Source organism: Sminthopsis crassicaudata, chromosome 2, assembly GCF_048593235.1.
Source record: "Sminthopsis crassicaudata isolate SCR6 chromosome 2, ASM4859323v1, whole genome shotgun sequence".
NCBI classification, from domain to species: domain Eukaryota; kingdom Metazoa; phylum Chordata; class Mammalia; order Dasyuromorphia; family Dasyuridae; genus Sminthopsis; species Sminthopsis crassicaudata.
Genome location: NC_133618.1, coordinates 323,483,848 through 323,507,258, shown reverse-complemented (window position 1 = coordinate 323,507,258; position 23,411 = coordinate 323,483,848). Strand labels below are relative to the sequence as shown.

Here is a 23,411-nt window from a genome sequence, read left to right as displayed (position 1 = left end):
CTACTTCAAATTTTCCTGTAACAGGTATACTTCTGAGATAACTAAATGTCCATGAATATTATGCAGCAATAAAAATGTTTTTTAAAAATTTATGGGTTGACTAATGGAGAAATTTAGTTTTTAACTTAAAATTTTTACATTCAAAGTATCTGAGAAATCAAGCTTTTAAATTGTCTCATGACACTTATTTCAATGTTATCTAACCCAAATTCAGAAAATATAAGGGCCACTTAGGAAATATGTTTTAAAACAAATAGCAGAGAATGCTTTTGATATGCTTTTACAAGAAAGTGGGAAAATGATCCCACTACTTTGAATGGCCCTAGATATCTTGAGGTGTATTTTAACTTTTGCATTTTTGCAAACAAGGCCAGTTTTAGGAGCTATGTCTTAATATTTTATTTGAGGAAAGCTAAACTATCAAGTTATTTTAATTTAGTTAAATATTTAAGGAGTTTGCTATACCTACATAAATATTCAAAGTCCAGATACAGCAAAGTCCATTCTAGCTAAAAAAGTTTGTCTTAAACTAAGCTGAAATTTCCAAAATATAGAAATATGTCAATTTCACAAAGAGTTCAGAGTTTCACTAGCTACTACAAAATTCATGTTAGTAATATTTTCTACTGTATCTAATAACTATCCATAAGACCAAAAAAAAAGGCAGGATAGCTGAGGAAAAACATCTACAATTCTATCTTCACTCCTTTGACATGAGTAGGCAGAAAAGGGTTAAGTGGACAATATATTATTATGACATAATGTCTTATTTGAAATTGTTTTGGTTATTATTGGAAAGAATAAAGTGTAAAAAAAAAAGTTATTTCACTTTTAATTGAACCTTTATGAGTCAATCTGCTAGAGATTGAAATAGACTACCTAATATAAATAGTGGGAGGAAAAATGCGCAAACTCCTTACAATCCCTCCAAAGCAGAGAGATTTTTAAGTAGAGAACAAATGAACTTGTAGATACAAGATAAATTTTTAATAAACTGGTAATTCGTCACTGAGCTAATAATCAACAGGATACTACTTCTACATAGTTTACATGTAAAACATTTCTTAAAAAAAAAGTACTGTAGCATTCATTGTTACATATTATCATCATCTGATTCATCATCTTCTTTCAAAGATTCCTGTTTTAAAAGAAGAAATGAATAATTAGTCAACAATTGAACACTAAAATACTTCTTAAATAGTCTGTAGTTATATGGAACATATCCATAAATAAAAAATCTTAACTTGAAACTATACACTCAATGCAGTCAGTACTGAAGAGAAGGGTTAAATATAATATTAATCTTTAAAAAGATCTACCATCCCAAATCTGTTTTAAAAGACCATTTCAAGTAATCGATTTCTTAGATATTTCGTATACCATCTGTGTTCATTTTCAAATAAATCCTCACTTGTTTACCTAACTTCACCCACAGTTAGAAAATTCAACCTGGCTACATTTCTAGAAAGTGCTTACCTTAGCATATTTCTCTGCTTCTTCTCTTATATCTTTTGGAACAATTTCATGCCTTCCTTTTGTTACTGTAAATTAAGTCATATTTTTAAATTTAAGATTTTTAACTTAAAAGTATGGATATAGTAACGTATCATTGTTATAATTATTAATCTTTTTATATCTAATGTGTTTTTAAAACACATGTAAAAACTAAACATATTGTGTCAAGGCTTTTAACACATGAGGTGCTGTAAAGTTACAATGCTATCTCCACTTTGGAGCCTTGCTCCAAAATTCTTTTAAGAATTTTTTTTAATTCAAAATTATTCTGTTGTTCATAAAGAAGATCCAACTCACTTCCAGTTGATCAATGATGGACAGGGGTAGCTGCACCCAGAGAAGAAACACTGGGAGGGGAATGAAAATTGTTAGCACTAATATCTGTCTGCCCAGGTTGCATGTACCTTCGGATTCTAATGTTTATTGTGCAACAAGAAAATGATATTCGCACACATGTATTGTACCTAGACTATATTGTAACACATGTAAAATGTATGGTATTGCCTGTCGTCGGGGGGAGGGAATAGAGGGAGGGGGGGTAATTTGGAAAAATGAATACAAGGGATAATATTATAAAATATATATATATATATAATAAAAAAAAAATTATTCTGTTGTTAGAAGAAAAAGACTGGAGAAACAACATTATAAACCATATTAGACTTGGAAGGTATTTCAGATATAATCCTTTCTGAAATGTCTATTTGTACTGAATTATGTTGAGAATTGCAAAATCCTGAAAAAGTTTTCAAATCTCACTGACCTCAACATGACAGATTAAAACCCATTAAAAAAAATTAAAATAATAAGAAAACTCATGTGTTATCCCAAAAGGTATAAAGTCTAAGTTCACCAAGCAAATATGTACAAAGGAATGTTTATGAAAAAATTTTTACCTTCTCCAACCCAACTGAGCTCCAGTTCAAAAGCTTTATCCTTAACTTCATCATGTACTATATAGATTCTGGAATTTTAAAAAGTTATATTATCACATGAATAAATCCATAATTGCAGACCAGTATGTATTAATATCAGAAGAACCAATGAAAACCACAAATCTGGACCAAATGAAAAAAAGGAGAGAAGGAAAGAGAATGTGTTTTAAAGTTTAAGGTAAGATGCATGAGTCACAATAAAACCATAAATCTGTGCTTAAAGAAATTTTAGGACCAATTTTAGGAGTGAAATGTTGAAGGACCCTTCAAGTGGATAAATTATAATCATCAACTTAATAAAGACAACATGAATTTAAGAATTGTGAAATATCTAGGTTCAAGTAATTAACTGACTCTCTAAGCTTCTTATTTCTTTATGAAATGAAAAGAATGAACTAGATGACATTTAAGATATCTTTCAGCTTTATAAACTAAAAATCATCTTGTCTTGTTCTCCCTGATTCTGATCCTCTCTAACAAGTCTATCAAACAATATAAAGTGTAGGTCATTTTGCTGTTCCTCTTTGCCTTTTCTCAAGCAAAGGAATATAATAAGGTCTTCTACCATCTGACTCCAATCTATTTTTTTGTCTTTATTTCCTATTCTTTCTCCTAACTTTGTTCTAACCCAACTATTCCACAAATGAAATATTTATATCTCTGCATTTGCTTTATTTTTTTTTAATTCTAAAAAAATCATCTTTAGCTTTTATATTTTGCTTCCTTTGTATTTCCTAGGTTTTAAGACTTTGCCATCTCAAATTATCCTGTCATAACCCTTTAATAAACTTTTTGTACTTTCAATTTTTTTCTTGAGTTTGAGATATTTAAAAGAATTGTATTCTGTTTCAGAGATGCTTCTACTACTGTTTTTATGTTCTTGTGAAACCTTAAGTGTGAACAAAATTTTTTTTCTTAAGCCTAACTATGTTTCTAGGGGGGGAAAAACAGGTGTGATGATATAGTGATGAATAACCTGCAAAAGTGATCTTAATAGAAAAAAAGTTACATGAAAATTTATCCCCATTTACCAAACCCACATACTAACAAGTAACTATAAAAATAATTCTGAGACCCAGTTAGTTGAGAAACAATAGAAAAATACTTACATTTTTGCAACTTCTTTAACAACATCACGACAAGTCATTTCTTTCATCTATGAGAAAATGTATATGTAAACTGTTTTGTTTTTTTTTTAATCTCTGGGCTTATTAAAGGCATTATTTTACTAGTTTTGTAGATTAGTAATTGAAAGTCAAAAAGGTTTTCATTTACTTGCCCCAAATGACACAATGTAGCAGAGGGCTACATTTCTTGATTCCAACACCAATGTTTTCAAGATTGTACTAAATTTGATTCATTATCATTTGTATCATTACATATAAAAATGTTAAAACATACCCAAAAGTATAGAACCCTTTCTTAATTACCAAAAACTACTTTATAAAGAATTCCAATACCAGGGAATATAGTTGAAGCTAAGAGTACAGGTTGGGACTCAGCTAAACTCTGCCAATAATACCTCAAATAAAATTTTGGAGCAATGGAACCAAGAAAGATCAGAGATAACTTAGGAGTCCATAAGAGAGGTAGGTCTTTGACACTAGGAATGATGCAGGCTTAGAACATGGCCAAAGCCTCAGCAATGGGCACTGGGGATAGCTGTAATAGCATCGGGACCTCTCAGCCCAGAGATGGTAAGAGGGAGTTAAAGAAGTGGTCCGAAAGAGACTAACAGCAGACCCTTTGCTAGCACTGGATAAAGATGGCACTAACTGACGACTTTAATTGCCCATAAGCAGTTCTATGTCACAGTTTCAAAATAAAGAAGAGCATTTGTGTTCAGCCATAAGAGAGCAGCTGCAGGAATGAAGGGGACCTGGTCACAGCTTCAGAACCAAAATAAACATTAGTTTTTGCAGTTGTAGTGAAATGGGCAGTTCTTGGGCAAAGACAAGAGCTAAGACTAGGAGAACAGTGACCACAACTCATTTCAGTATAATACCACCTTTTAAGTACTAAAAACTTGCAGATTCCCACAGCTAGTTCTGGAAATAGCAGCACAAAAACCCCTAAAACTTGGCATAATGCTTCCCTACACTCAGTGAGCAAAAGCCAACTTCAACAAAATGTTTAAAAGAACGACTATAGGGGCAAAAAAGATAACTGCCTCAAAGTTTAAAAAAAAAAAATTAGATCCAAGGCCATCAAAAATCCCTGGAATAGATGAATGCAATAAAAGAGTGGTAGGAGAAATATTGGGAAAAGAAATGAGAATGATGCAAGAAAATTATGAAAAAAAGAATACCTTGGTAAAAGAGGCACATTAGAAAGGATTAGTGCTAGAAAGACTGTCAGGCCTGAAGTCAGGAAGACAGCTTCTAAAGTTCAAATCTGGCCTGGAACACTTACTACCTACTTGACAAATCACTTCATCCTATTTTGCTTCAGTTTCTCATTTATAAAATGAGCTGGAAAAGAAAATAGCAAACCACTCCAGTGTCTTTGCCAAAAAAAACCATAAATGTGGTCACAAAGAGTTATACACAACCTAAACGACAGGAAAACAACAACAAAAGGCACCAAAAAATACTGTAGAAACTAATCCCTTAAAAAATAAAATTGGCCTAATGACAAAAGAGACACAAAGATTCAGTGAAGAAAAGAATTTCTATAAAAATAGGATATACTAAATGGAAAAGGATGTATAAAAATTCAGTGAAGAAAAGAATTCTTAAAATTCTTAAAAAAGAATTGGTCAAATGAAAAAGGAGGTACAAAATCTCAATGAAAGAAATATTTCCTTGTCAAGTAGAAACTTAATGACTCCATGAGTTTTCAAGAAACAGTTAAATTTTTTTTAAAAAAAAATAGAAAATTTAAATATATCAATAGAAAAACAAGTGACCTGGAAAAAAAATTGAGAACAGGTAATTTAAGAATTATTGTTCTACCTGAAAGACATGACCAAAAAAAGAACTTAGACATCATATTTCAAGAAATTAGACAAGAAATCTGCCCTGATGTTTTAGATCCCAAGCATAAAAATAGAAAATGAAAGAAAGTAGCAATGGTGAAAGGTTTAGAATGAAAGAACAAATTCTATTTTATACATATTGAAGTTAAGGTATTTAGTTGACACCCATTTCAAGATGTGTGAAAGGCAGTTGGAGATGCAAGACTAGAGGTGGGCAGAGATTAGGGCAAGACAGGTAGACTTGAGAATTATCAACATAGAAATGGTAATTAAATCCATGGGAACTGATGAAATTACTAAATGAAGTAATATAGAAGAAAATAAGGCTACATAGAAGTTGATAGCAAAATAGATTGTAAGAAAACAGAATCCCACAATATGTACAAGAAATACACTTGAAAAAAAAAAAAAAAGAAACATTAAATAAAAGGGCTGGAGAAGAAATCTATCTACTTCAGTTGAAGTAAAAAAAGGCAGAGACAGCATATGAGCCAAAGCAAAAACAGACTTAATTAAAAAGAGATAAGCAAAGCATCTCCATTTTGCTAAAAAATACAATGAAATAATATCAGAATTTTACAGCAAGTTTCTCTAACAGGCCTCATTTCTCAGATATGTAAAGAAGTGAATGAAATTTATATTAAGAGCCATTCTTCTACTGATAAACGGTCAAATATACGAATGACCAGTTTTCAGAAGAATTCAAAGCTTCCTACTGTTGTATGAAAAAGTTCTTTAAATCATTACTGGTTAGAGAAAGGAAAATTAAAATAATTCTGAGGTACCACCCCATTATCTATCAAAAATGACAAATGCTGGAGGAGATAAGTGAAAATAGGTTGGCGAAGTAGCAAACTGGTCCAATCATTCTGGCAAAAAATTTAGAAGTAAGTCCAAAGGATTATAAAATTGCACGCATCCTTGGACCCAACACCACTGTTAGATCTATACCCCGCATAGATCAAAGAAAAAGACATACAAAAATATTTACAGTAGCTCTTTTTGTGGTAGCAAAGATTTGGAAATTGAAGGAATGTATAGCAATTAAGAGCAATGATTAAAATTGTAGCATGATTCTGCTGGAGTTAAAAAAATGAGGAAGGTGACTTCAGAAAAACATGGCAAAGTATGAACAGATGCAAAATGAAGATCAATGGGAAGATCATTGTGTACAAAGTAGCAATGTTATAATGATTTATAAAACACTTGGCTACGCTGATCAATACAATCATCCAAGACAATTTAAAGAACTGATTATGAAAAAATGCTATGCATCTCCAGAGAGAATTGACAAACTGTATTGCTAAAGCAAAATTGTTTCACTTTCTTTAAAAAAAAAAAAAAAAAAAATTTCAATATGGTTATACAGAAATATTTGTTGTTATTCAGTCATTTCTGACATATCCAACTATGGTTCAGGGTTTTCTTGGCAGAGATACTGGAATAGTTTGACATTTCCTTCTCTAGTTCATTTACAGATGAGGAAAATGAAGGAAATAAAGTTAAATAACTTGGCCAAGGTCACAGCTAGTAAAAAATGTATTTCATTATGTAAAATTAATATGTATTTCAGAACTAAGAAAGTCTGACTCCAGACCCAATGCTTTTTCTACTGTGCCACCCAGCTGCCCAAAAATATGTTATGTGTGATTTCGCATGTTTAACTGTTATCATATTGCTTGCCTTCTAAATGTTTTTAGGAAAGAGGGAAAAAATGTGGAAATCAAAAAGAAAAAAAAATCTAAAAAAAGATAATCTAATTGAAATAACATTTATTTTTTTTTTAACAAAAGAGATATTAAGCCTCATGTCTAGGTTTTAGAAATAAACACATTAGTTTTTTTTTTTTGTAAGTAGTTGCAAAAAAAAAAAAAAAAAAAAAAATTTGCAAACTAAATTTGTTGGATTAAGGTGAAGGTAGGAACTCCAAAGGCCACAAATACCAAACCAAACAGAAATTGGCAAGCATTATCTCACAGTAAATATGTTACCAGAATGATAAAAGAATCTATTCCGTAAAATTTCAAGTGGACATTTAATTACTGTCATATAGTTTTCTATCCTTTACAGCTAAATTCCATAAAAAAGATTGTCTACAATAGGTATCTGTCCACTTTCCTTTCACTCACTTAAAAGTTCTTAAAATTTGACTTCTAAAGACTTTGTCATTTTCCAAAATTGCTTTCTCCAAAGTTACAAAGGATTTTTTAGTTGCCAAATCTAATCCAATGGCTATTTCTCAATCCTAGCTCCCCTTGACCTCTTTGTGGACTTTTTACATGTTAATCATTCTCTCCTATTCTCTTCTCTCTAGGTTTTCAGGATACCAATCTCTCTTGGTTTTCTCTGACTGCTCTTTCTCAGTCTCCTTTGCTGGATCTTCATCCAGATCACTCCCTCTAATCATAGGTGTGTCCCTCAAGTTTCTGTCCTAAGGTCTCTTCTCTTTTCCTACATTTTTTCATTTGATTATTAAATCCACAGGAGCTGACAAGATTACCACAATTCTCAAATTTACTTATCCAGTCCTAATCTCTTTGCTTATCTCCAAACTTGATCTCCAACTACCTTTCAGACATTTTGAAATGGATGTCCAGAAGACATTTTTAAACTCAATACACACAAAACAGAACTTACCTTTCATTTTAAATACTCCCGTACTTTTACCTACCCTGTTCTCAGTTCTATAGGTTTACAATTTAGAAGTCATTCCAGATTCTTTACTCTTTATTTCACTCCCCTATCCAAACCTGCTGCCAAGACCTAACAATTTTAGTCTTTGCAACATCTCTCCAATATATTAGTCCTCTATTCTTCTCTAACACTGCAACCACTGTAATGCAGGTCTTTATCACCTCAAGTCTAGATTATTGCAACAACCTGTTAGTTAAGTCTACCTGTCTTAAGTTTCTCCCAACTCCTGCATAGCTTCCATTTAGCCACTAAAGCACAAGTATGATCTTGTAACCCTCAATAAACTCAATTGGTTTACTCTTGCCTTCAGGAGCAAATATGAAATACTCTGTTCAGCATTCAAAGCCCTTTCTTTATAACTTAGTCCCTTACTCTTTTCCAGTCCAGAAGTGGAAGTGACCTTCCAATTACCTTTTGTAGATGAGGAAGCTGAAAATCAGCATCCTCTATTCTATCTCATGAACACAGATAGGACCCATAAGTGAAGAATGGCTAGTAGAATGCTAGTAGTTGTGGCTTTTTGTGATGTTTGGTAGACAATCATGTCAAGTGATGATAACACAAAAACTATGATAGGACCTCTCTGAACTGTTATGTGGTTATGGCTGCTCAGTAGGTTATTCAAAATCCACATAGTAACTGCATATAGCTAATGCAATTATAATCAAGGCAGCACATCTGCCCCAATTCTGGGATTAGATTTAAAGCTAGGAAAAAAAACCACTCAATCCAATGTTACCCTTCACTTTATAAAATAGAAAATATAGGTACAGAAAAGTGATGTGACTTCCTCACAGTTATAAAAGTGTACAGGTAATTAAATGCCAGAGCCAGCACTGGAGAACTTGGTGGTATGACCAAGTTGGATATAAAATACAGTGCTGATAAACCAGGCCCATTTCATAATTTTAAGTAATATGTAAATTATTTTTCGATATCTCAAAATAGTTTGCCTTTCCCTACAATATGTACTCTTTTACCTTATGACACAAAAGTATATTACAAAAAAATACACCAAAAAACCAAAGTAAACACAATCATGGCCCTCAGATTCAATAATTTGTTTTGAGTGTTTTTTTTTGCAAGGCAATTGGGGTTTAGTGTCTCCCTATTTCTGCCAGGTTGAATATACAGAGTTCCCTGAGGGCTCAGTCTAATTACAACCATCAAAGGAGTAGCTCTGCCCCTCCTTAGGCAGTTTTTAAAGACTACTCATAATCATGCCAAACTTAGTGCTGACAATGAAAGGCCTTAATTCACGGTGACTCAGAATCATCAAGGTCAAGGAATTTACCAAGCCTTAACCTCCTGGAGGCAGCACAGGGATTACACCACAACACCAAGCTATAGTGTTTTAAAATAATATTTTTCTGTGTATTCAAGAATACAAGTACGAGTCTGTTTTGGCTACACATTTAGTAAATTTATATTTTGGTGTGGCTTTTTGGTGAATGCCACTATAGTATCTGATCAATTATAAAATAACATTTTTAAATATCCCAGGTAATCTTGGTAAGAGATAACCCAGGACAGATTCCGCCACTCCTCCCCCCTTATATTTTGCTACAATTACTGTTATACCTTTGGGTAAAGTAAATATTTTTATAAACTACCTACCTGGAGTTTCTCTATCTCTGTTTTTGCTGCTTGTCTGGCTTTACCAATAGCACACCCCCAATAACCCTGTAAGGATAGACAAAATATTAATTAATAATAATAGATGAAATGTTTATTAAATTATTTCTAAGGCAAATGTGATTTTAAAATTTTCCTTTTTCAAACAAATGAAGCTAGAATTCTTATTCTGCAGATGCTATATCCTTAAAAAGAAATTTTTCAAAGGGAAAACAAATACAAGTGTAACATTCTGAAGGAAAGGCCAATGTGGGCATTTGTTTTGTTTGGCAATTTATATTTGTTTCAAAGCCCTCTATTCCCCAAAAGGAAAAGGGGAACTAATAGTTTTTCAAAACCAATGATAAATACACTGGCCAGAAATAGCCCCCATCGAAATGCTACTCAAAATTAAATACAAGAATAAACTAATATAAAGCTACACACACACACACACACACACACGCCCTCCACATTCAGTTTTTATACATGCCAAATTAGAAGAAAAAAGCCAATTTCTATTTGGACCAATATGCAATATTTATTTTTTGAAAAATCATGTGTAGATAGATGTAACATTTTATATTTATATTTTAAGTTTTAATTAAATCACATTATCTCCAATATTCCCAATAATCTTTTTCCACTGTCAAGAGTCAGTTTTTATTTTATCCTTAATTTTGGTATGAATGATGCCTGTAAACATTTCAAATAGTACATTATTAAATGACAAAATTTAGTAACTATCTAATTCTTTGATTCTGAAATAAGTAAACAAGTTTTTTAAAATATCCTTTACAAGATAGTACAAAGAGCTTATTACTATTTTATTTTATTATTTTTTTACTTTTTAATGCAATCTTTTTGATAAAATACCACACCATTAAAGGAAGGTCAAAGTAAAAAAAAAATAATCAAACCCTCTTTGGAATTACAACAGAACTTAAAATTTTCAGGAGAGGAATATAAAATAAGGAATAGATTTAGATTGAGTAGAAGTATTCACACATTTACAAGGCATTGTTATTTGGGGAAGAGATATATATTTAGAAATTAAGATGATGTAAAAGATTTATACCTAGTTTTATCAATAAAAATTTAAAACACTCACATATGAAACACCTGATGGGTCAATCATATAGAGTTGTGCTCCTTCATTCGCACCATAAGACCCTAACATGAAACTGTAAGAATAAACAATTACCATAAACATGACACATTATTATTATTATTATTATTATTGTGATTATAAATTTTTTTTATGAATTATTATGAATATAAATACAACTATGATCTAGGTTTCAGTTCCTTGGATTTCTGGGAAAAATTCTAAAAGCCCATCACTGATAAAAAGGTTATAGTAGAAAGAAAGGGTCTTAAGAAAGATTTCCTTTAATCTGGTTTTCATCTATCCTCATAACTGAAGCCATTCGCTAATGATACAAATGGCCTAGTCACTTAACTCAGTAGACTTTCCCCCTACTTTCACTTCCTTAGACCTCTCTTTAGTTATGATTTTTCCTGCTTGCATGACTTCACACAACACTCAAGATCCTTCACAAACTGTTATCTTTCTAGTTTCATCTCAAATCTTTACTATTCCCACCTATTTTATCAAATCCCATAAAATCTGGATTTTATCCTCACCCTTCTATTGAAGAAACTGTTCTGTTACTTTCCAAAATAAGACTATTACTTGCACTTTTTTTTATATGTCTGATTTTCCCCTACCAGCCTGAAAATTCCTATTAATGAGCTTGCTAATATAGTCTTCCAATGTTAGAGATATGTTCCAACATTTTTTCTGCATATTTTTTTCTAGCACCTTGTCTTCACTGCTAGCTCAAAAGTGGTTCATCTAATCACTGGAACATTAACACAATACAGATAAGAGTTGTGAACTAATCAAGCAATTCCAGAGTAGAATTTGGAACTATGCCCAATCAAGCATATGCTTTGACCCAGCATCACTACTAAGTCTGTATCCCAAAGAGATTAAAAAAAAAAAAAAAAAAAGAATACAAAAATATTTATAGTGGCTTTTTATGGTGCAAAAAATTGGAAATTAAGAGGATAGGTATTCAACAGTTGGGGAATGGATGGGCACAAACATTAGAGAGGTTGCAATTTGCATTGGTAGAGGGAAGACACATAAAAATCCCAAATATGTCACACATCTTTGGCCTGAGAAGATAGTAAAATCTAGAAAGGTCAAAAAACTTTGGAAAAGCTAGAAAATGTAAAGGTTCAGAAGTGGGACAGATAAAGCTATGAAAAATTAGTATGGTATATGGTATAGTTTAAGGAGCTTCCTGATTCTAAAAGGAATTCCCAAATATCTTTACACAATTAAGAAATTCAATTTAAGTTCGGAGCTGAAAAACATCCTAATAAACTCAATGAGAATAAATCAATGCCACTCACAGCTTAGTGGCCAACCAACCAACAGCAATTACCTTTTCAACCCCACTCTGTAGCTCAAACCCTTTTCCATTCTATTTTTTTCCTTTGCTCCAATTTCTGAACAAGTGGCTCTTTTTGCTCAGGGTAATTCCTCCATTTGGGTTCTAAATCTTATTTTCTATATCATCTTCAATCAGCCTTTATTGATCCATACTTGCTGTCTTTCATACCTTTCCTACTCCATTCCATCCTCCACTCAGCTTTCAAAGTTATCATTCTAAAGTTTAAAAGTGAACATGTCACATATTCTAATAACAGGTATTATCCTTAACTCTTCAATGTGGCTATTTTTAACTCCATAACATCTTTTTCATCTAACCCCTTTTCTTTACTCCACCATGTTCTTACTCACAGTTGTCTTGATTAATGCCAATAGGACACCTGATCTTCTTACCATTTCATTCCCTCCAGCTGCCAAAGTGATTTTTCTCAAGAACAGATCTAACCATGTCAAACTCCAATGGTTCCTTATTACCTTTATTATCAAAAATAAACTATTTTCTCTTGACAGTTCAACAGTATCAATATCAAATTACAAGATTCCCGCTTAGAACTACATAAGCTTAGTCACTCATGAACATTTTACAGAATAAAATTTCATACCTGCAACCAAAAGGTCTGACAGCACTGTAGAGTGTGTAAGCATGTACATACATAGCTACTCTGTCTGCAAGATGCTGGAAAGCAAAAAGATGAAAAGAGGTTAGTAAATAAGTTGATTTTCCTAAAGTTCAACTAGCACTTCAAAATTTCATTTACCTTTAATGGAATATTATAGCCATAGTTAGATCTGAAGTTGGAAGCTTCTTCTCTAGCTATGTCTGCTAAAGAGCGAGCATCTGCTAGCAGACCTGCTACTGCCTGAAATAAAGAAAAGTGACAACTATGAAAGAAAAGGATGTTTATCACAAATCAAAAAATATAATTTTAAAATTTCATTCAGTATTTAAATTCAAAAGGTACTAGAAAGGAATCTACATTTCCAATAAAGACAAAAATATGCAAGATCATACTCTTATTCCAAAATGCAGAGATTATTAAACATTTAATTTGTGAGGAAAAAAAACCTTAAGCCACCTTTGTTCTTGCTAGAAAATGAATAGAAATATAAACCTAAGAAATGGCAAACCAGGAGCAGTTAGATGGTGCAGTGGATAAGATCACTGGCCCTGAAGTCAGGAGGATCTGGATTCAAATTCAACCTCAGCCATTTAGCACTTCCTAGTTGTGTGACCTTGGACAAGACACATAACCCCAATTGCCTCAGTAAGCAAAGAAAAAATAAATAAATGATAAACCATAAAATTATTCAGTTTTGTGAGATTTGGATTTTTAAAATAAGGAACAGAAAGAGAAAGAAAAGGATAAAGAGAACAAGCTAGAGAACAGAAAAACACTCCTCTTAGCTACAAAATCTATTAAGAACTTAAGTTTCTTCTCTGATTAATGCAATACTTTTAGGCCCCTTTTTTACTTCCTAAACTATAAACCAATACATTCTCTAACATTTTAAAAAAGTATATTCAAGCTCTGGAGACCAGTGCTATGTCAGTTCCTCAAAACTGTGGGGTTAGGACTAAGAAAAGATGCTATATAAGAAATGGCAGTACTACTTGATTATTAGAGTTCTTCATGGAACCACAAGGTATAAACGGGCATTCTTTATGTCACTGGTAACATTTAAAGATTATCTATACCATAAAAATACCAGAAACACTTTATCAACAATACCCACTCATTTTATGTGTATTGTTTCTTCATGGGATTTAAAGAAGTGTTCATTATCATTTCAAATATTGTGCTAGGATTTTTCTGGAAAACTTTATTCATAAATCTACAAAATCTTAAACTATCAGAAAATGACATTTCTGCAAACATGACATCAAGCTAAAATGACAGTTTGTCATTTAACATTTGAAGAAAAATCTAGGTAACATTTAAAACTACATAGTTAATACAAGCTGTCTTCTACAATAACTACATGATCAATTTTTTTCATAAAATTTTTTAATAATAACATTCTGAGTTAACACCTTAGTACAAATATTCCTCTCAAAATGAGTTCTATATTTACCAAAATAACAGTTTATTTTCAACTAACCCTAAGTTTCCAAAGTGATCTTCAAAGAAGACACAAAAAAGTAGTAGAACCAATATGGAACATCACAAAGTGAATTCTATAATTACTTAATAAGAGTACTGTTTGACTATCCCTAGTTAAGCTTACATATTATACAATTTTACCTTTGAGTCCTAATTTACTCATCTATAAAATGCTATGTGGAGTAGGTTTTATAAAAACCTCAAAAGCCTATGTAAACAATTGTTATGATTATGTGATAATTTTGATAGTTTTAAGATGATTACACATTCTAATTATCAAAGGTTTTTGTTTTTGTTTTTTTTTAAATGGAAGCCCATAGCTTTTACACATAACAATACTTAACTTGTCCTTAGTTTGTTTAAAATTAAGGTTGGCTATGCTAATTTGGCAACTGGAACATTTTGTCCAAATAGATAAGTTTCTTTACCATTATGGAATTGTTTTGTGAAAAAACTCAAAATTCTACAATTTCATGATGTGCAAATTGTTTTTCTATAAACTAAATCAAAATTTAGTATCAATAAAGTACTAAAGAAAATACATGTGGCTCAGAATTTTCTTATTACCTTTTGTTGGTTTAAAGCAAGAAGCAAACCTCTGGATTTTTTCATTAGAGAAAGTTTAGAATACATGTTCTAGGATACCTTAATCATATTTCTTCTAGTTTAGGACTGCTAAAAATTACTGTACATATTATAGTTCTCTATCATGGCTTAGCCTCCTACTGTAGCCCTTCCTAGACTGCTGACACGTACAACTAGGTATATCTACAGTGTTGAGCCACTTGAATAATGTTCTAATGAAACCAGAGTAAATAGGACTTGATTTGCCTCTCCACTACCTACCTTCTTCATCCACCTTCTGACCTCAATTCACAGGCATGATGACACCAGCTCTTAAGAACTAAAGAGCTCTGAATAGTGTTGTCTCCCAATGTCTGAATTATACTACCCTCTGCCTCTATCCCTGAGTTTTATCTATCATCAGAGTATCTTGCTCCTTTGTCCATTGAATTGCCATTACTGATATGTTACCATTACTGATGATCAACACTCTTGTCTTCTCTTTAGCCGTTATACTCATTACTGGCCATTGACTGTGCACTTAATTTCTTACTGACAAACCAACCAATCACAATATATGAGAGAAACCTTTAGCTCATTTCAGCTATTTTAACTGTCGGTCACTGTTCAGGGATTGCTTCATTACTAGAGATACTTTTTAGTTTCTATTTTTAGGATTGGCCCTGATGTTTCAAGTTGTTTAAAGTCTGATCTATGGATATCTACGATATTTTGTTTAGTTCTAAAAAGCACAGCCCAACAAACACAATTATTTTGAAGAAAGTTACCTAAAAGACAGGAATTATCTTACCATTCCAACGTGTCGATCAACATTAAAGAGACGTTTGTTAGAACCTTCTTCATAAAGTTTAGAAAGGACTAATTTTTCTACACCAAAGACGACACCATCTTTACATCTGATTCCAATAGCTGTACTGAAACAAGTGGGAGGAAAATTAATTTTTTTAAAATGAAAAAGGAAGAATTCAAATTCCTTACAGTTTAAAAAATTACCCAATCAATGAATGACTTAACATTATTTTAAAACAGATTAGGATTACCCACAACTTCATTCCTCCAAATATTAGAGCAGAGAGTAGAAGATGGCCTACATGGTTATCCTTCCCCCCCCCCCCCCGCCTGGCAAACATTAATAAATGCTGGTTGAAAAATGGCTATTTGTAACATTTATTACCATAAAATACATTGTAGTTGCAAAACCATCCTAAGCAAACTGAAGCCACTATTATAGGGTTATCTCGCATATATCTTGCAGGGACTAGAATTAATTTGATGCCATAGCAAATGGAATAGCAGACTTGGATTACCTGAATTAAAATGTTGCCTCAGACACTAATTCTGTGACCTTGGACAAGTCTGTAAAATAGGGATGATAATAGCAACTACCTCACAGGGTTTTTGTGAGCATCAAATACTATATGTAAAATGTATGGCTTTATCATCACTTTGTTTGTACAGGTCAATCCATACCCCTATTTCATTAATGAGATCAAAAATAGTGAAATACCTATATATAATTATTTGACTATATAATTATGAAGGAAAAAGTACTTTTCTTTGAATAGTCATAAATTATAAGATTCAACTAATGTCAATCAGGTTAGAATGAACTAAAAAACTATTAAAAATTAATAATCCCTTAAATATTGTGACAGGTTTATGAAAATTATTGAATAGACTTTTAATGAAGGGAATGATAAGTATATCCAAAATAAAGTCACTTCCCACCCAAATCAGTTTGCTCTTCAACTTCCCCAACTCTGCCAATTGTATCACACCATTTAGCCAGTCTTTACACTTGGAGATTATCTCTGACACATCCCTTTCATGCCTCATAATCAGTCACAAATTCTATCAGTGATTCCCTTGAAAGTCCTCTTTTTTCATCGACACCAATGTTATCTAGGTCCTTGTGATTTTTAACAGCTTCCTAGCTGGTTTTCCTAAACCTACACTAGCATTCCCTATCCTTGTTCCAGTCCAGTTTTCTAATACTTTCCTCCAAATACCACCTTCATCATCAACTAGTTCCTTTGTTTAAAAAATTCCATGAGAGATTTGGAACTATGCTCAAAAAGTTATCAAACTGTGCATACCCTTTGATGCCCAAAGAGATCTTGAAGAAGGGAAAGGGATCTGTATGTGCAAAAATGTTTGTGGCAGCCCTCTTTGTAGTGGCCAGAAACTGGAAACTATGTGGATGCCCATCAGTTGGAGAATGGCTGAATAATTGTGGTATATGAATATTATGGAATATTATTGTTCTGTAAGAAATGACCAACAGATGATTTCAGAAAGGCCTGGAGAGACTTACATGAACTAATGCTGAGTGAAATGAGTAAGACCAGGAGATCGTTGTATACTTCAACAAAAATACTGTATGATGATCAATTCTGATGGATGTGGCCATGTTCAACAATGAGATGAACCAAATCAGTTTCAATAAAGCAGTAATTTTTTAAACTGTAAGGAATTTGAATGAACCAGCTACACCCAGCAAAAGAACTCTGGAAAATGACTATGAACCATTACAATCCCTATATTTTTGCCCGCCTGCATTTTGGATTTCCTTCACAGGCTAACTGTACACTATTTCAAAGTCCGATTCTTTTTATACAGCAAAATAATTGTATGGACATGTATACATATATTGTATTTAACTTATACTTTAACATATTTAACATGTATTGGTCAACCTGCCATCTGGGGGAGGGGGTAGGGGGGAAGGAGGGGGAAAATTGGAAAAGGTTTTGCAATTGTCAATGCTGAAAAATTACCCATGCATATATCTTGTAAATAAAAAGCTATAATTTAAAAAAAATTTTAATTAAAAACTCCATGAAAATTTCTTACTACATAAAATATAAAACTCTTGTAAGTCTCTCAAAGATTTCTTAACACTATCAATTTTTAATCTACTACTCAATACTAATAATTAATGTTATTTTGGTAGGTTCCCAGAAGGTATTTTTTTAATCAAAAAATTTTTTTGACTTCTCTCAGATACTTTGTATCTATTTTGTATACAATGACTGAATTTAAGGAGTTACACTATAAAAAAAAGTTTTGCTCTGAGATTTCTTTTAAAAAGCCAATAACTTAGAATTGAAAACAAAGTGTTTTATCCTGTCAGTGGAAAAACTTTGATTATCTAATTTATACACACTTTAAGCATACACTGCAACAAGCATATTAGGTAGTATAGTTATTTTCTTATTAAATGTGAAGAAAATACTATTAGTCAAAAATGAAGCACTAAAAATACCATTTCAAGGTTAAAATTATGGCTTTTAAGAATAGTCTTGATTTGGGTTCTCACACAAGATTTTCTTTCACACCATGATTCTTTTTATTCCAAATTGCTAATAGAAAATTCAACCAAAATATTAAAAAGCCTGCTTGGTTTGCCTGAAATGTAGCAATGTATCATGTAGATGGGGAGATGGTAAGTAATAGAAAGAAAGAAATCTAAATGGAGTTAAATTCTTCAAATCCAATGAATTCCAAATCACTTTATGAAATGAATAGTACCAAAAAAAAAAAAAAAAACACCAACCTGAAATCTCATCAATAAAAAAAGCTGCTTAATGTTGCAAATTATATTAATAATTTGTCTGAGATATTATAGGATAACTGAGTTTGATTTTGTTTTATCTCTATCAGATTGCGGTTCTTCCATTCAAAGCCTATCTGGTTTACCTTCCATGTCTGCAAAGCAGATGATATCAAGATCATCTCCACAACACAAAAACTTGGCTTTTAAGTCCTACCAGCCAGAAGACTATAAAATGTCACCATTCCTTACCTTTTAAAATTCAGAATCCAAGAAACAACCAACCAATGAATTTCAAACAAGCTACATCTGTCTCTTGCAAAAGCAGTTGAAATTCATTAACCTCAAAGTCTCTAGTGCAAAAAAATGATGAGTGGGCCATAGTATATGCAAGTTGATTGCTGGTCTTTATAGCAACTTGTATTTTCCTAAGTATCCCGGGACAGGCAACATATAGTAGTGTACACTAAATCTGAAATCAAAAGCTCTAACACCAATATAATCAAGTCAAATAGCAATTAAGCATCATGCTGAGTGAAGTGAAAAGAACCAAGAAAACATTGTACACAGTAACAAGATTATGGGATGATTGACAATGATGGACTTGGCTCTTTTCAACAATGAAGTGATTCAAGGGCATTTCCAATAGACTGGTGTAGAAAGTGTCATCCACATCCAGAGAAAGAACAATGGAGATAGAATATGGATCAAAGCATAATATTTTCATTTTTGTTGTTTATTTGTTTTCCTTTCTCATGTTTTTTTTTCTCTTTTGATTTGATTTTTCTTTTTTTTTGAGCAGCATGACAAGTAAGGAAATATGTTTAAAGAATTGCACATGTTTAACATATATTAAATTGCTTGCTATCTTGTAGAGGCAGGAAGAGAGAGAAAGGAAGAAAAATCTGTAACACAAAGAGTTTTGCAAAGGTGAATGTTGGAAACTATCTTTCCATATATTTGGAAAGATAAAATGATATTTAAAAACCTGTATAACAATCAAAGAACTTCAGATTTGGAAGGAACTTAAAAAGTCATTTGTTTAATCTGTAGATTTTGCTCACATCTATGATAAGTGGTCATCTAGCTTCTGTTTGAAGACCTCCAGTGATGGAGAACTCATCTTAGAGGCCTGCTTATTCTGTAAGACAGTTTTATTTGTACTACAAGAATTGTAAGCTTTTAGAATAAAATGGTTTCACATGTGCAAAAATGTTTGTGGTAGCCCTTGTTGTAGGGACAAGAAACTGGAAACTGAGTGGATAAATGCTCCTCAGTTGGAGAATGACTGAATAAGTTATGGTATATGAATGTTATGAAATATTTTTGTTTTATAAGAAACAATCAGCAGGATGATTTCAGAAAGACTTGGAGAGACTTATATGAACTGATGCTGAGTGAAATGAGAAAAACCAGGAAATCATTATACAAAGCAACAAGAAGATTACGTGAAGATCAATTCTGATGGATATGGCTTTTTCCAACAGTGAGATGATTGAGGCCAATTCCAATGATCTTGTGATAAAGATCTCTGCACCCAGAGAGAAGACTGAGGAAACTCAGTATGGTTCACAACATAGCATTTTCATTCTTTTTGTTGTTTGCTTGCATTTTGTTTTCTTTCTCATTTTTTTTTCCTTTTTAATCTGATCTATATTGTACAGCAAAATAATTGTATAAATATGTATACATATAGGATTTAACATTTTTAAGATTTTTAACATGTTTAACATATATTGGGTTATTTAGGGAAGGGGTAGGGGAAAGGAAGGGAAATCTGGAATACAAGGTTTTGCAAGGGTCATTGTTGAAAAATTATCCATGCATATGTTTTGAAAATTAAAAGCTTTAATTTAAAAGAAATTTTAAAAAGAAGAATAAAATTGCTTAATAAGCATTAATTAATAACTACATTCTATGTAGAACCTTATCTTTTTTCCCTTTTATATCAATTTCTTAAACCCAAGTATTCTTGTCTACCAAGTATATGTCCTAACCATGTCATCATGTTTCAAACTTAACTTTACCAAGTTAACAATGACTTTTTAAAAGCCAAATATACTACAAAATAGACCGGTAGATCAGTGGAACAGATTAGATACAAAGGACAAAAAAGGGTACATCTATAGCAATCTAATCTTTGACAAACCCAAAGATTCCAACATTAGGGATAAAAATTCATTATTCGGAAAAAACTGTTGGGAAAACTGGAAATTAGTATGGCAGAAATTAGATATGGATCCACACTTAACACCATATACCAAGATAAGATCAAAATGGGTCCATGATTTAGGCATAAAGAGGGAGATAATAAATAGATTGGAGGAACAGAGGATAATCTACCTCTCAGACTTGTGGAGGAGGAAGGAATTTATGACCAGAGGAGAACTAGAGATCATTATTGATCACAAAATAGAAGATTTTGATTACATCAAACTAAAAAGTTTCTGTACAAATAATACTAATGCAAACAAGATTAGAAGGGAAATAACAAATTGGGAAAATATTTTTAAAAACAAAGGTTCTGACAAAGGTCTCATTTCCAAAATATATAGAGAACTGACCCAAATTTATAAGAAACCGAACCATTCTCCAATTGATAAATGGTCAAAGGATATGAACAGACAATTCTCAGAGGAAGAAATTGAAACTATATCCACTCACATGAAAGAGTGTTCCAAATCACTACTGATCAGAGAAATGCAAATTAAGACCACTCTGAGATACCACTATACACCTGTCAGATTGGCTAAGATGACAGGAACAAATAATGACAAATGTTGGAGGGGATGTGGGGAAACTGGGACACTAATACATTGCTGGTGGAGTTGTGAAAGAATCCAGCCATTCTGGAGAGCAATCTGGAATTATGCCCAAAAAGTTATCAAACTGTGCATACCCTTTGACCCAGCAGCGCTACTACTGGGATTATATCCCAAAGAAATACTAAAGAGCGGAAAGAGACATATATGTGCCAAAATGTTTGTGGCAGCTCTTTTTGTTGTAGCTAGAAACTGGAGGATGAATGGATGTCCATCAGTTGGAGAATGGTTGGGTAAATTGTGGTATATGAAGGTTATGGAATATTATTGCTCGGTAAGAAATGACCAGCAGGAGGAATATAGAGAGGCCTGGAGAGACTTAAATCAACTGATGCTGAGTGAAATGAGCAGAACCAGAAGATCACTGTACACTTCAACAACAATGCTGTATGAGGATGTATTCTGATGGAAGTGGAAATCTTCAACATAAAGAAGATCCAACTCACTTCCAGTTGATCAATGATGGACAGAGGTAGCTGCACCCAGAGAAGAAACACTGGGAGGGGAATGAAAATTGTTAGCACTAATATCTGTCTGCCCAGGTTGCATGTACCTTCGGATTCTAATGTTTATTGTGCAACAAGAAAGTGATATTCGCACACATGTATTGTACCTAGACTATATTGTAACACATGTAAAATGTATGGTATTGCCTGTCGTCGGGGGGAGGGAATAGAGGGAGGGGGGGTAAATTGGAAAAATGAATACAAGGGATAATATTATAAAATATATATATATATATATATATATATAATAAAAAATTAAAAAAAAAAAAACAAAAAAAAAAAAAAACAACATTAACTAAATTTTCTCTTTAGTTTTAATAGATTCTAAGAAGTCATGGGATAGCAATCAGACTGAAGGCATTAGGTGAGAATATAGCATAGTTGCTCTTTTTACTGTCTTTTTAACTATTCTTTCTTTTGAGTTGAAGAGGGTAAAGCAAATTTTTGGATCCCTAGACATAGATAAAAAGTGGACTCTCTTGATCACCAATCGTTCTAATATTATTGTAATAGGATGGTCTGTTAGAAAATAAGAAAATAAATGTGAAAACATTTATGCTTAAAAAAAAAAAAAAAAAAAAAAAAAAAAAAAAAGCCAAATATAAAGACCTTTTCTCAATCTTCATTCTTCTCTATCTTTTTGACACAGATGACCACTTCTCTCCAAGTGTTTATGCTACTTCTCTGCCTTGGTTTTCTCTTCTATTCCTTCTCAGTCTCTTTTGAGGGATCATCAATAGCTCATTCATAACTATAGTTATCCCCCAAACTCTCACTCTTTTCTGGGCCTTAAAGATGATTCATGAAGCTATTTGGCAATAATATCTCTCTTGAGCTCCCATCTCACAAAATGATTGCTTTTTGGACATTTCAAGTTGGATATTCCACAGGAATCTCAAACTCAAAATACCCCAAAACAGAATTCATTCCCATCCCATCCCCTAACTTCACCATCCCTATTTCTGTCAAGGACATCACCATCTCCCCAGTCACCCGCACTTTCAATCTCCACTCTTCACTTACCTAAGTCAATGAATTGCCAAATTTACAATAGCTTGTACACTCAACTCACACAAACATTATCCTAGTACAGGTTCTAAAAAGCTCTCAACCAGACTGCTGCAATAGTTTACTAAATGGTCTCCTTGCCTAGTCTACTCCACACTCCAAACTATTTTCCACACAGCTATAAAAATAATTTTCCTAAAAAGTACAGATCTGACCATGTCACTCCCTTAGATAAACCCCAATATTTCCCTTATTACCTAAACTAAGATCAAACAAACTCCTCTGGCATTTGAAGCTCCTCACAACGTGGTACCACCCCATCTTTACAACCTTATTATATGTTGCTCCCATTTATGAACATGTTCAGTCAAAGTCCACCATCCTTATACTGTTCTTCACACAAGTACTTCCATCTCTGTGCCTTTGAATAAAATTATCTTTCATTTATTTTGTATATACATTTATTATATATGTATACATTGTCTCTCTCCTCTTGCTTAAAATCTTTTTATAAGGTCTTCCAGTTTTAATGATCTTGTGATGAAGGGAGCCATCTCCACACAGAGAGAGTACTGTAGGAACTGAGTATGGTTCACAACGTAGCATTTTCACTCTTTTTGTTATTGTTTGCTTGCA

General features: G+C 32.5%; 1 protein-coding gene across 1 annotated transcript in view; it reads right to left on the bottom strand.

Annotated features, from left to right (window-relative positions):
- Positions 1–965: 965 nt before the first annotated feature.
- The window catches only part of PSMA3 (proteasome 20S subunit alpha 3), a 28,362-nt gene continuing 5,916 nt past the window's right edge, over positions 966–23,411 (bottom strand). Inside the window, exons 3-11 of the mRNA XM_074290233.1 lie at positions 15,677–15,800; positions 12,958–13,059; positions 12,802–12,875; positions 10,847–10,919; positions 9,739–9,804; positions 3,560–3,606; positions 2,412–2,479; positions 1,477–1,541; positions 966–1,138 (exon numbers count right to left, since the gene is read on the bottom strand). Of these exons, the coding sequence (XP_074146334.1) occupies positions 1,094–1,138; positions 1,477–1,541; positions 2,412–2,479; positions 3,560–3,606; positions 9,739–9,804; positions 10,847–10,919; positions 12,802–12,875; positions 12,958–13,059; positions 15,677–15,800 (664 nt within the window). The 3' untranslated portion in view covers positions 966–1,093. The remainder of the gene's footprint in view (positions 1,139–1,476; positions 1,542–2,411; positions 2,480–3,559; positions 3,607–9,738; positions 9,805–10,846; positions 10,920–12,801; positions 12,876–12,957; positions 13,060–15,676; positions 15,801–23,411) is intronic.